This window comes from Rhinatrema bivittatum, chromosome 4 (assembly GCF_901001135.1).
Source record: "Rhinatrema bivittatum chromosome 4, aRhiBiv1.1, whole genome shotgun sequence".
Lineage (NCBI taxonomy): Eukaryota > Metazoa > Chordata > Amphibia > Gymnophiona > Rhinatrematidae > Rhinatrema > Rhinatrema bivittatum.
In genome coordinates this window covers 413,150,063-413,164,721 of record NC_042618.1, presented here as the reverse complement: position 1 = coordinate 413,164,721, position 14,659 = coordinate 413,150,063, and the positions used below count along the sequence as shown (strand labels likewise).

Below are 14,659 nucleotides of genomic sequence, written 5' to 3'. Positions count from 1 at the left end.
CTTTTGCCTTCTTGCTTCCCGATGTCAATGCCCTTGACGATGGAGAGGGGGAGGAAAGAAAAGCATCTCCCGACTCACCTGGGACTCGCTTCTTTAACACCACCTTACGAATCTATCCAGCCAGACACGATTGCGTTGAGGATGATGCTGCAGGTAAAAGCTGAATTTTGAACAGCTGTTCCATCTTCTCCATCCGGAGTCGACGTCCCTTCGATGTCATGGCGGCACATAAGGGGCAGGCCCTAACATCGTGGTTCTCACCAAGGCAAAGAACACAGTCTTGGTGGGGGTCTGTAACAGACATATTTCTGGTGCACTTAGGGCACTTTTTGAATCCTGAAGCCATTCTGAGGTCGGACAGCCGTCGACGACCGATGACCAGGAAAAAAGCGGTCAAAAAGAACGGCACAGACCACGAAACATAGAAACAAATAAGGAAAAAACTTACCGCAATGGTATACTAAAAGGGAGACCCTTGCGGCTGAAGTTTTTCCAAACCTTTTTAAAGTTTAAAGTTGTGGAGAATTCTCCACAGGACTCCTAGTAACCGCAAGGCTAACGGCTCCATGGAAAAAAGAAGACTGAAGGGAGACCCCTGTGGCAGGGAATATCATGGCATGCTGGGCATGCTCAGTAGGCACTCTGGTGCCAGTCAAAAGTTTCATAGAAACTTTGAAAGAAGTTTTTCCGTACATAGGGCTCCATACTGATGTCACCTGTATGTGAGGACTAGCATCCTGCTTGTTCTGGGATAACCTCTGGTTACCAGCAGCAACAGTAAAGGCTGAGGCAACTTATGAGGGAATTTGAGGTTGTATTAGAAAATGGAAAAACTGCAGTATCCAGTAAATGATACTTGTTTCTTACTCACACATTTCCATTCTCCATGACATGGAATAAAAATGCCCAATTTCTGCACATTAGGTGGAACTGAACCATGAACAGATAGCCATAGTTATGTGAATCAATGCACTTCTTGAAACTGAGATATTGAGTTTATATGGTTAAGAGAAAATATCAAATGGACAAAATAGACTAATTCTTTACAGCTTTCACCCAGAGCCTCGGATCATATGGAGTGTTTTGGTTTTGTCTCCATTAATCTCATTGTAAACAGAACCACCTTTGATTCTCCAGAGATGAGAAATCCCCCTGAAAAATTAGTTTGTGCAAAGCTCATAAAACATTGAGTCACTTCATTTAAGTCCATCTATCTTCCCACGATTGTACTGTCTTGGAACAGACAGAGGAGGATTGAGAGATCAGATGGAAGATCCAAGTGGGGTGGGGGAGCGAAGGTGGCATTGGGTTGTATCTGGGAAGTTTGTATGCACATCTACCAAAAATAGATGATGAATCTTTACCAGGCAGAAAGGCTGGGCCATTTTGGCATCTCTGCCATCATTTATTATGCTAATTAGATGATCTCCTTGGTTAACTGCTGCACTGCTATATAAGCAGTCCATAAGGAATGTGAAAGCCCACTGAATCCTTCTTTCAGAGCCAGAGAACTTAAGACATCATCGATCCTGCCCTCAATTTGTCTGTCATGTGCCAACGACTCCAATTTCCCAATGTGTCCTCCTAAGCTGGCCTTGCTGTGTATTACAGAGTGCTGCATATACACTCACTAAAAGATAATTAGTTCTTACTTGCTAATTAAGCTGCCTAACACCTCGGAGTCCACAGGACAATCCTGATTTTTTGGGTTTTTGTTTTTTTTTTTTTTATTCTCCAAACTGCAGGTTTGCACCTCTACCATCTGCAGGAGACAGACAAATACTAAGGGACTGCAGGTGGCACACACTTATGTAGCAGTGCCAGAAACGTTTTTATTCTCTGCCTCCATCTGCTGGTAAGGATGCAGAACCCACTTGTCTGGACTGATCTGGGGTAAGAACAGGAACCTCACTTTCTTTTTATTATTAGTGTAGCTCCTCAGGACACCGTAGCTCACCATTTGTCTCCATTGTCATGGCAGAGTTGTAGACAGACTAGTGCATGGCATTTTCGTTAAAAAAAAAACCCCCCCAGAGAAATGCAGAAGGAGGCGGCAGGCTCCAAAGAGCACACAGACAGGTAATCAGACACTATAGCAAATATGCTTAGGACCTGGTTTCCTTATTCTCCTCTAGTGTGCCAGTTGGCTTATTACTTGACACTCTTTGAATAGCAGGCAGTGATACAGTATTACAATAGGTCCCTGTTCACAGAAAAATAACTTCCAACATAAAACTGTATGTGATTTAGAGAAGTGCTTTAATAGGATGGCCAAGAAATTATTTTGTACCTCATAGAAATATACAAAACCCAGTGCACAAGCAGGACAAATTTGTATGAGGAAGTAGCTTCCAGAGGATATGAATCAGATCAGGCATAAATCCTGTGCTCTAAATATTTTTTTTTCCCAAAACACGTAGCTAAAGAGAGTGCAGCCCATTTAAACAAGAATCTGTTAAACCATTCTATACAGTGCAGCTTGAAAGCAAGTCACTTTATACAGTACAAGGAAGCAGCAAAACTGGCCAGAGGATTGTTCTCAGTTTATGCCATATAGGTACTGTGAAAAGTCCTTCTGTTTTGGATTGCATATGAGCATTATATGGTTGATCCTCCAGACTCATTATCCCCTGAGAAGTGCAAAGAAGCAGTCAAGGGACTGAAGTGAAGCTCTGTCAACCACTTCAATGAAATTGCAAAGAGATGAAGTTTCAATTCAGAAGAAAGATTTGCGTTTGAGTTTATTTCTGTTTTAATCTGAAGTTGAAAATATAAAGCAACCAATGATTAGACCTTTTAAGGCAAGTGTGCATCTTCATTTTGGGCATTTGATCTTTGTTCCTGTCTCTTTTTTCCCCCAGCGCTGTCAGAACATGCATAGGTAAAGCAACTTTGAGTGGACTCTTTCAGAAGGCTGGAGTTAGCCAAGCAGCAACCATTTGGCACAAATCTTCACATCTTCCCAGGATCCTCCTTCAGGGTCACAGTCCTGTTGAATATGATCTGTGGAAATAAGAGAAAAAGGCAACTAGTAGAGCATTTCACAAAACCAAGCTGCAAGCTATGATTCGATTTGCAAAGGAAAGCCAACTTCATGTGTGGTAAAGGACTCATTAATGGCAAATACTTACTAGCAACACTCAAGAATACCACTTAGCAAGCTTGTAAAATGCAAGTGGTATTCTTCAATGGAGAAATTACTTACCTGATAATTTTGTTTTCCTTAGTGTAGACAGATGGACTCAAGACCAACAGGTTATATGCTCCCCTGCTAGCAGATGGAGACTGAGTCAGGTTTCAAAGCTGACATCACCCTAGATACATCCCTGCAGTGACCTCAGCCCTTCAGTATTCTCTTCAAAAGCCCTGTGGACATACTATTGAAAAAAAACTTGATTAAAAATAACAACTGTAACTGTACTCAACCAAATGCTGAATGCCATCAAGATTATAGTTGCCCTAATCTATGGGATTGGGCGACAGCTTACTCATAACCTCTTGGAATAGATATTCATTTCATGGGCAATTCCTTGGCACCGTTCTTGGACAGCCATGAGCGGGATGCTGAGTCCATCTGTCTACACTAAGGAAAACGAAATTATCAGGTAAGTAATTTCTCCATTTCCTAGTATGTAGCCAGATGAACTCAGGAACAATGGGATGTACAAAAGTTACTCCCAATTGGGGCGGGAGGCTGCCCGCAATCTGGTTAGCACCGCCCTTGCAAGGGTTGAGACCTCTCGGGCCTGAACGTCCAGGCAATAGAACCTGGAGAAGGTGTGTAAGAAGGACCATGTCGCTGCTCGGCAGATGTTGACAGGAGACAGCAGTCTAGCTTCCACCCAGGATACTGCCTGAGCCCTAGTGGAATGAGCTTTCACCTGAAAAGGTAATGGTTTTCCTGCCTCTACATAAGACTCCTGTGACCACCTCCTTCATCCAGTGAGCTACAGAGGCCCACGAAGCTGGTTCACCCTGTCTCATTCCACTGTGAAGAACAAACAAGCTGTCCAATTTGCGCACAGGTTCTGAAACTTCCAGATACCACACCAAAAAGCCTACTAATGTTTAAATGGCAGAAGCGTATTCATCCATGTCCTTGTGCCTATCTAGGGATGGCAACAAAATGGACTGATTCAAATGAAACTTCAAGACTAGCTGGGTAAGAAGGAGGAAATGGTATGAAGTTGTAATGCTCCAGGAGTCATCGGAGGAACAGTTCCTGACACGACAATACCTGCAGTTCAGAGATGTGAAGAGCTGAGCATATCTCCACCAGGAACACCATTTTCAGGGCTAACAAGCTCAAGGACAGACTGTGCAGAGGCTGAAAGGAGGGCCCTGCCAAAAATGCCAATACTAGATTAAGATTCCACAAAGGCATAAAATAAGTAGGTATGGGGTAACTATACTGCTTACGTGAATTTGAATATTATTTCTTTGCATGACTGCTTCATTTACATCTTGGTCTCCCAAAATTGCCTATAATGTATGGACAATGTCAACAGAATGGTTAAATCTTTATAATAATTGCTAGAATTCTATCATGTTTGTCTTATTTATTTATTTTTTTTGAAATTATGTTTATTCAAATGAACCAATAAAACAGAACTGCAATCAAGTAACTGTTACATTTTCATTTGGCATTTTGTGAGTTATTCCTGTACCCATTCCCCTCCCTCCCTCTCTTTGTTCATGGTGAAGTAGAAATCAATAAAAGGTCAGTGGTTGGTGTTGGTTGAGTAATGCGGCTGATCCCAGGTGAGATGAGTAGTATCGTTGGTCATGCATCTTCCGGAGCTCCCATCGAGTGGTGATCAATATCTGCTGCGGGGCTCCAGGAATCTCATGTGATTCTGACCCTAGGAGCAAGATGGTTAATAAACCCTGCCCATATCAAAGGTGTATCCACCAATCTTTTTGGCGCAGCTGGTGTTGAAAGGACATGTTCCATGGAGCATAGGCTCAGCATCTTTCGAAACCAATGGTCGAATTTGGGCCTGGTTGAAGTCAACCAATCCGCTAGTATGACCTGTTTCCCCACGAGACCTGCTTTTTTTTTTTAGAAATAAAACCTCATGAGGAGTTAGGTGCAGGTGGGGCGGTATATCCGAGCCAAATAGCCAGAGGTTCGGGTTAATAGGTAATATCTTATGCAGGTATATGGAACAGGCATGGCTCAATTGCTGCCAATATCTGGAGATTGTTTCAGTCCCAAAAACAGTGGAAGTAGTTACTGTCTTCCTTTGTACATTTGGGACAGAGGGCACTATGCATAATTTTCATTTGTTTGGCCCGGGGAGGAGTAATATAGCATTGCCAAAGAAATTTGTATTGGATTTCCCGCAACAGAACATTTTCTGATATGCCAGTAAGTCTTTAAAGCATGTTTCAAATTTGGCAAACGTCAATGAAAAAAGTGCCTAGGTCGTCCACCTATATGCCAAATTCAAGACCTGTGCATCATCAAGGTTTAGTATCACCTTATAGTAAAGAGAGATTTATTTTTGTTCCCCAATTAGATGATATCTCTAGGTTTTGGACCTCCGGAGTTTCCCGCAGTTGAGGTTGCATAGCCCTTATAAAGTGAGTGACTTGGAGGTATGCAAAGTAATCAGAGGAGGGTAGTGCAAATTTTTGTTGTAAAGTATGAAAAGGGAGGAGAGCCCCAGATAGATCATCATATAGGTCCAATATAAAGGCAATTCCCACCTGGTTCCACCGATGGAATGTGCTATTCTCTCTCGCTGGAGGGAATCAGCCATGTGCAGTGATGGTAATCAGGGAAGTCAAGCATTGTTCTACACGTCCTTTTCTACAAAACATAAGCCAGGCTTTCCGGCACATGTAAAGGAGCGCTTGAGGTTTTATGTGAGATGGGAGCAATGAAGCGTCAATTTGTAATAAGGGATTGAGAGATGCTACTCCGTACCATTCTAAAAGATGGTGATACGGGGTAATCGTTGAGGTTGCAAAGATCCAGTCTTTTATGTGTCTCAAACCACAAGCTAGACTATACACTCCTAAGTCTGGGCACCCCAGTCCTCCCCTCTCTACTGATCTAGTTAGTGTGTCCATGGGTAAGCGGGCTCGTTTTCCCCGCCAGAGAAAAGATCTGAGTGCTTGACGGAGGGTCTGGTGATCTTTTTTTTGTTATCCAAATCGGGGTCATCTGTAATAAGTATAGCCACTTGGGCAATAGTCCCATCTTAAATAGGTGTACCCGGCCCATAAGTGATAACAGCAGGGATGTCCACCGTCTCAGAGATAGTATCGTGTGATGCAAGAGGGGTTGTATGTTAGTGCTGTATAGCTTGCTTACTTGGATTGGGATTCTAATGCCTAGGTATTTAAGGCAATCTGATACCCATCAGAGCGGGAAAACTCCAGGCCAAGTTCTGTATAGTTTTCCCGTGATATCTACAGCCTCAGACTTATCAAAATTGATTTTAAGGCCTGCAAAGAGGCCAAATTGATGTTGAATATCTAGAATGGCAGGGAGCGATCTCTCGGGTTGTGTAAGAAAAACCAAGAGGTCATCTGTGTAAGCAGCAATCTTAAAAATGTGATTGGGTCCCCCAAAACCTTTCATTCCCCTGCAGGCATCAATTTTCCGGAGGAGAGGATCTATGTATAGGATATAGAGTAACGGGGATAGAGGGCAGCCTTGACGTACACCTCTTTGAATCTTAACTTCCCCTGATAAACAATTATTTACTAAAATCCACGAGGTTGGATTGTCATATAACAGTGAGATATATTGGAGGAAATCACCTTTAATGCCAAATTTCTGTAGGATCGAAAAAAGATAAGGCCACGCTACACAGTCAAAATGTTTTTTCCGAATCTAGTGCAATGGCCAAGGCAGGGATATTTTGGTGTTGGCAGATGGTCACGGCTGTTAGTAGCTTAATGATATTCACATTTGGTTTCAGTCCACGGACAAATCCTGCTTGGTGAGGAGATATCAACCGTGGTAACATAACATTCAACCGTTCAGCTAGTATCAGTTGGGTAAAAAATGTATGGTTATATGTGTTTGGCGCATAAAGGTTGCATATTGTGACCTGTTTGTTGTTCCATACGCCTGTTAAAATAATGTAACGCCCTTCAGGGTCAGGGATAGTGGTCATAATTTTAAAATTTGTGGACTTATGAATCAAAATTGCCACTCCCCCCTTTCGGTGGGCAGCTGCTGCATAAACACAGGTTCTCACCCATTCCCGTTTAAGTTTTTGACTTTCCAGGTCTGTCAAGTGAGTTTCTTGAATGCATGCCACATCAGCATGTAAATATTTTAAATGGGCCAGGATTTTTTTTTCGTTTCACCAGAGTACCCAATCCGTTTACGTTCCAAGAAATTAATTTAGCCATTACTCGCTAGGGAGATCTTGACAGGATATCCCTTACTTTTACATTTAGAGGAGGAAGCTCCCAGCCAGACCCCCCCCCCCCCCCTTCCGCACTCCCCAGCCTGTTATTCCACATATCACCCAGCCTGTTGGGGCACGTGAGAATCCGAAAGATGCCATAGGTACATACAGTAGAACCATCAAAGAGAAACTACAATCAATTCTCCAATGAGACCAACACCTCAGAATATACCCAGGACCAACTGTATGACTTTGAAAGAAACCCATCCAATTCATCCCTCTCCACCCTCCCCAGATCCCCACCCCTCTCCTCCCCCTCCCTAGAACATCCCCGCTTCCCATGCAAATGAAAAAACAAACCCCCCAAAACAGCATCAAAAACTCTCTTCATCTGGAAAAGAGTAAGGTCACACACTAATATTGGGTGGTCAGGCACCACACTCCCAAACATGAAAGAGTCTATTGTCCTTGCATATTCTATAATAACTTTAACATGAGCAAAATAAACCCAATCCTGTGATACAGTCAACAAAGTAAAACCTGAATATGTGGTGATCAAAGAGCATCCATCGCTAGTTATTGCTGACCAGCTGTGAGATTATGCAGTTTTAGGTCAGCCATGGAAATCCTCACTCCAGAATGCCCACTCCAGTTGGGTCTCCTATCCGCTTGGTCTTTTCCTAAATAGGTGGCCTGTCGTGATAGAGACTACCAACGCTATAGCTGTGATTAACGTAGAAGAAAGCAGGTTTACATGCGGTTCTCCATCAAGTCTGTTATTGTGTCACAAACTTTTGAGCTTCTTCAGGGCTCTGAAATATGAAAGCTTTCCCGTCTCGCCATATTTTCAGTGTGGCAGGGAACTGAAGAGCGAATTTTTGTTGTTTCTGAATCAGTTGAGAACAAATCGGAGAGAATTTCCGGCGTTGCTGCGTTACTTTAGCAGAGTAATCTTGTGTAATTCTAATTTTGTGGCCCTGGTACGTAATATCAGGTTTTTTACGATATGCCATCCATATCTGTTGTTTATGGTTACAGTTAAGTATTTTAGTGATAGCTATACGCGGCTGTGTGTCCGCCATCCCCCTGGAGCCCAACCGATGGGCTCTTTCTATGCAAAGCGTGCCCTGCAAAGTTTCCAGGCCCACAGCGTCAAGGAGCCATTTTTCCAAGACAGCGCCCAGGTTGCGATCCTTTATGCCCTTGGGTAGGCCCAGAAAGCGCAGATTCGCCCTCCTAGTCCTGTTCTCCAGGTCATCTATTTTGTCCTGACAGTCTTTCAAGGCCTTTTCATGTGCAGAGATTTGTACCGCCACAGCTGTGATGTCATCCTCTGCTACAGACACTCTCCCCCCTCTAGCTGTTCTATACGGGGAGGAAGTTCGGCGATCGCTGCTTTTACCTCTGAAAGCTGTGATGAGATAGAAGCCAGCTTTTCATCTAGTGCCTCCGCAAGTGTTTCCTTTAGGATCGCTACTGTGAGGGGAGTCGCGGGAGCCATGAGAGCTTCAAGCGTGGCCGCCGCCATTTTGGAATCGGCGACTCTCCCTTTTTCTTTTTTCCGGTGCGGGACGTCATCGGCTGGGGAGATCTCTGTATATAGTGGACTATCGACATAAGCCGCTTGTAGCCCTTGGTTTGCGATCAGATCTGTTGACTCTAATTGATGATGCCGGTGGATTTTGAGAGCGCGGTGCCCGGAGCCAACAGGGAACCCGTCCGCATCAGCGCATCACCGCATGTGACGTTCTATGTTTGTCTTTTAATTCTGAGAACATTGTATCTATTATATATGGTGAAAATTCAATTAAAAAAAAAAAGATTCCACAAGGGAACCAGCCACTGTAGGGGTGGCCGAAGATGTTTTACCCCTTTCAGAAAACGTGCCATGTCTGGATGAGTCGACAACGCCCCTGAAACAGGAGAGAGCCGCTACCTGGACCTTCAAGGAGTTAAGGGCCAACCCCTTATTCAAGGCGCCCTGTAAAAATTCCAGAACAAGTGTGATTTTGACCGGAGGTGCAACACCGCGTTCCTCGCACCAGGCCTCAAATACTCTCCAGACCCGCACATACGCTAAGTACGTAGAGAACTTCTGCGTGTGGAACAAGGTGGTAATTACTGCCACCGAATATCCATGCTTCATCAGGTGAGCCCTCTCAAGGGCCAAACCATAAGACAGAATAGAGTTGGATCCTCGAGAAGGTGCCACTGAGGGAAGGTGTATAGTAAGTTCTCTTCTGGCCAGGTCTGAATGAAAGCGTCGATCCCCAGGGACCACTGATCTCTTCTGCGACTGAAAAAATTGGGGAACCTTTGAATTGTGAGATGCAGCCAGCAGGTCAATGGACGGGAGGCCCCAGCGATCTACCACCAGCTGAAAGGCTTTGGCAGACAATGCTCAGTCTACTAGATCCAGACTCTCCCTTAGAAAGTCTGCTCTGACGTTGTCTTTTCCTGCATAGTGGGAGGCCAAGATCATCTGTAGTAGTAATTCTGCCCATTCCATAAGGAGATCTATCTCCAGTGACACTTGCTGGCTCTTGTTTCCACCCTGGTGGTTGATGTAGGCTATCATTGTTGCACTGTCAGACATTACGCGAACCGCCTGACCCTGCAGTATGTGGCTGAACTGTAGACATGCCAATCTCACTGCCTGGGCTTCCAGGCAGTTTATGTACCAGAGCGCCTGTTCCTTGGTCCAACGCTTCTGGGCTGTCAGTTCCTGACAGTGAGCTCCCAAGCCTTGGAGGCTTGTGTCTGTCGTAAGGACCAGCCAGTTCGGCGGGGACAGGCTTACACCCTTGCCCAGGTGAGCTTCCTGGCAAAGCTTCCTAGCCAAGAACATACTTCCATCGGTAGGTGGAGGTGAATCAAATAGTCTTGAGACAGTGGGTTCCAACTTGACTGCAGGGAGCGATGAAGTGGCCGCATGTGTGCCCTTGCCCACGGTACTACCTCCAGAGTTGCCGCCATCAAACAGAGGACCTGAAGATAGCTCTACACCTTGTGGCGTATCGCATTTTTCAACCGATGCACTTGGGATATCAACTTCCTTATCTGCAAGGGTGGGAGGAAGACCTTGCCCTGCTTGGTATCGATCCAGACTCCCAGATATTCCAAGAACTGAGAGGGCTTGAGACTGCTTTTGTCCATGTTTACGACCCAACCAAGCTCCTGAAGGATGGATGTCACACCCTGCTGGTCACCCGGAGGCTCTCTTCCATTGTCTTTGCCTGGATCAACCAGTCGTCCAATATGGGTGCACCAGGATTCCCTCTTTCCTCAGTGCCACCGCTATGACCACCATAATCTTGGAAAAATGTTCTGGGGGCAGTGGCCAGGCTGAAGGGCAGCGTCCGGAACAGATAATGGCAGCCCAGTACCGCAAAGCATAGGAAACACTGATGTTCTTTCCGGATTGGAATATGAAGGTAGGCCTCAAAAGTCCAAGGAGGTTAAGAACTCTCCCATTTATATGGCCATTATCACAGAGTGCAGAGTTTCCATGTGGAAATGAATTACTCGCAGGTGTCTGTTTACATTCTTGAGGTCCAGAATAGGATGAAAGGAACCCTCCCTTCTTGGGTACAATGAAATAGATGGAATTACGCCCCCTATTTTCCTGGGGTGCAGGTCCTGGAATTATAGCCCTCAATTTGAGGAGCCTTATCAAGGCAGATTCCACTACCTGCTTCTTGTACTGGGAGTGGCAAGACGACATCATGAACATGTCATGAGGAGTGCTGCAAAACTCCAGTGCATATCCTTCTTGTATGACATCCAGTACCCATTTGTCCGACGTGATCGCGACCCACTGCTGGTAGAAGAGAGATAGTCGACCCCCTATCTCCTCATTCTGTGGATGGGTTGGCAAAACTTCACTGGGGAGTTCAGGCCAAACCAGAGCCTGCCCCTTTCTTGGACTTTCGACTCCAAAGGACTGAGACCTCCCTGTGGACCAAGACCTCTGAAATGTCCAGTTTCTGTAGGGCCAAATGTGTTGGGAGCCCCTGGATTGACCCCTCATGCGGGAGGGGTGCTGTAACTGCTCTCATATTCCAGTAGCTGGGGCACTGGAGATTCACCCCATTTACTGGCCAGCTTTTCCAATTCACTTCTGAAGAGGACTGATCCCTTAAAGGGCATCTTTGTGAGATTTGCCTTAGAGGTCATGTCTGCTGACCAATTTCACAACCATAGCTGTTTTGTGGCCGCTACCACTGAGGCCTCTCTTCTGGCTGAGGTACGGACTAGGTCAGAGCCTGCATCAGATAAAAGGGCTTCTAGGGTATAACAAGAAGCAATCTGTGAGGTCATTGCTGTTGCATCAAAGGCTTGTTTAAAGATGGATTCCATCCGACTATTATGAGCATCCTTCAAGGCTGCTCCTATCTCTACTGGGATAGTTTGCTTCGAGAATGCGCAGAACAGTGCATCCACCTTAGGGAAATGCAAACGCTCTCTTGTTGCCGGATCCAGTGAGTATAGAGCTTCTAACGCTCGTCTCCCCTTTAAAACTTGCTTCTTGGGCGCCCCAGTCCAGGTCAATCACCTGCTGGATGGCTTCCAAGTACAGGAAAGTAGCAAGAGGCTTTCTGTACGGAAATCAGAATGGTTCAGTCAGAGTTCATCCCAGGAATTCCCAGCATCTTCAGGGTCTGGGAAACCAGGGCTGGCAATTCATCTCTATGGAAAAAAACCCAAACAAAAACCGGGGGAATTTCCCCATCTTCCAAGGAATCTGGATCCTCCTCAGTGTCCTCCATATGTCACTGCCAGGGCTACCCCTTGGTGAGGCGAGGCATGCTTCGAGGTCTGCCGATAGGAGTTGGAGAGGGAGGGCTTACCAGTTGAGGTTCCGCCCGGACAGGAATCAGTGATGTAGCAGATTGCGCCTGTATGAAGGCTTGAAGGCCCTGGAAAAAAATTCCATCCAAGAGAAGGTAGCAGAGTCCCATGCTTAGTCCAGAAAGTACTGGAGTGGTGATGCTGAATTTCCCTCTCCCATGGATGACCCAGTTCTGGGGTTACTCAGATCTGTGGTACTTCCAGCTAAGGCTGTGGCTAACTCATCATCTGAATGGAAGGAGCTGGGATTAGCAAAGTCTGAGGAAGCCAACTCTCCTTGGGCTTCCTCAGACTGCTGACACAGGTTGGAATTCAGGTTAGGCTGAGAAGCTTTAATACGACAAGTAGCACAGAGAGCAAGGTGCTTAGGTTTCTTGGTTGCTGGCGCCATTAACTGTTGTAACTGTGTGTTCCAACTGGCTTGTGCTTAAGAAGTTATATGCACACAAATTTAGAGTGCCTAGATGGGGCGCAGCGAGGCACATGCACAGTTCATGCATTCAGCTTTTCCTCTATGTACCTACGATATTGTGCGTGTAGGTACACGTTGACTTTACGCGCACAGTCGATGCACTGTGCCTACCAACGTCCTACATAGGGCCGTACAACACAGAAATGTGTGCAAGACTGTGCCAATGAGGGCGACCACACGGAGTGCCTAATGTGGGGCCTAGCCCACCGGGGCTGCTCAACCCACTCGGAGGTCCAATTCCCCTTACCCCCCCCCCCCCCCCCCATGAGAGTGGGAATGACGTCGGCATGGCACGCCGCACAGAGCACGGAGGAAACCTACTGGAGATCCTTCCAGTTGTCTCTGGATAGGTAAATATATATGTATAGGTTTTTTGTTTTTTTTTTACTTACCTGGCTCATCGCTTACCGGCTGAGTACAGAGATGGTCTCTGGCTGCCGGGTGAGAGGGCTTTGGCAGTCAACTCCGTGCTCGGCTTCCTGCACTCACTGCCTTTCAGCTGCTTAAGCAGCAAAGTCCACGCCAGGAAATGGCTACTGGATAAAGGCACACCTCTGAGGGATTTCTGAAATCGCTTCAGGAATTCTCAACTGGGAGAGGGACCTTTAGGTATCACCGCAGGAGAGTGGGGCTCAATTTTCTTTCAATTTAGAATGTAGAATTTCTTCTTCCAAAAAGTACAGCAATCCACATCTGCTATGAGATGGAGAGATACTGAAGGTCTGAATTCACTGCAGGGGTGTATCTAGAGTGACGTCAGCTCTGAAACCTGATTCCGTCTCCATTTCCTAGCAGGGGAGCATATAACCCATTGGTCCTGAGTCCATCTGGCTACACACTAGGAAACTGTGATTAAGACCTGCCCAGCCCCGAGTGGCTCTATATGTGTGCGCGGCATTGCTCTCTGGAGTAAAGCTAGCAACAAAATTCCACCCTGCACCAGGGGTGGATTTATACCCCCAGCTGCCCTTTGGCTTGTAGCCAGGCAATTGCCTCCCTTCCTTTGAAGTTGTGCACAGCTCGGGGGAAAAGAGGACACAGCCATTGGAGCTTAGGCTTAGTGGCAATACACTGGCACACACATGGCTTAGTGGCAAAACACTGGCACACACATGGCCCACCCCTGCACACAGGCAGAGCATAGGCAATTGGAGAATTTGCCCCTACCAAGTTGGCACATACTTCTAGTCTGTGCAGCAGTCACGCCCTCTACTGCCACTGCTTCCTTTTGTAAATAGGGTGATTTAGAAAGGTGATGCAGAGCAGAAGGCAGCTCCAGCTGTCTTCTCTGCTCCTGTTCTGCTGATAGTCTACTTTTTCTTTCAAATCTTATTGGGACCTTTCATTTATGATCATTGTAAAATACACCCTCTTAGACTAAAACAAAAAAAACTGACCTTTTTTTCAGTAGTATCAGGATCCACAGAAAAATATCCAAGACGCTCAAACTGGAATTTATCAAAGACTTTTGTGTTTTTTACTGACTGATCAACCATAGCATCTTCTATCACATGCAAAGATTCCTTCAAGAAAAAGAAAAATGGTTAGTACCAGCAATATAATGTTAACTTGGTCCATATCTGTCACCTGTGAAAAAAGTCTCAAACAGAATTCTTTACATCAGGCCTTTAAAAAATGAATTTCCATGAACAGAGTTGTTATATCATAGTAACACACATAGCAACACAGCACCTGCTGGTAGATAAGGACCAATTGGCCCATCCAGTCTGCCTGGTTGTCTCAGACTACATGGCTTAGCTAAGAATATCGCTCAGTTGTCAACACTACAAATCTAACTGCTTGCAGATCACTTATCCAAGTCTGTTTTATCATCTCCACTTTTTGGGCCTCTTCCATTCTGGGCAGATGATCATATACATTTCTACACATAAATAAATAAAAAAGGCTTGGATGTTGGTTTATTTTAAATTAAGCCTTTTTCCCATCCCTATTTTTCATCACT

At 45.4% G+C, this 14,659-nt stretch overlaps 1 protein-coding gene across 1 annotated transcript in view; it reads right to left on the bottom strand.

Annotated features, from left to right (window-relative positions):
* Positions 1–2,240: 2,240 nt before the first annotated feature.
* QARS (glutaminyl-tRNA synthetase) overlaps positions 2,241–14,659 on the bottom strand; it is a 220,450-nt gene continuing 208,031 nt past the window's right edge. Inside the window, exons 23-24 of the mRNA XM_029601243.1 lie at positions 14,094–14,219; positions 2,241–3,003 (exon numbers count right to left, since the gene is read on the bottom strand). Of these exons, the coding sequence (XP_029457103.1) occupies positions 2,953–3,003; positions 14,094–14,219 (177 nt within the window). The 3' untranslated portion in view covers positions 2,241–2,952. The remainder of the gene's footprint in view (positions 3,004–14,093; positions 14,220–14,659) is intronic.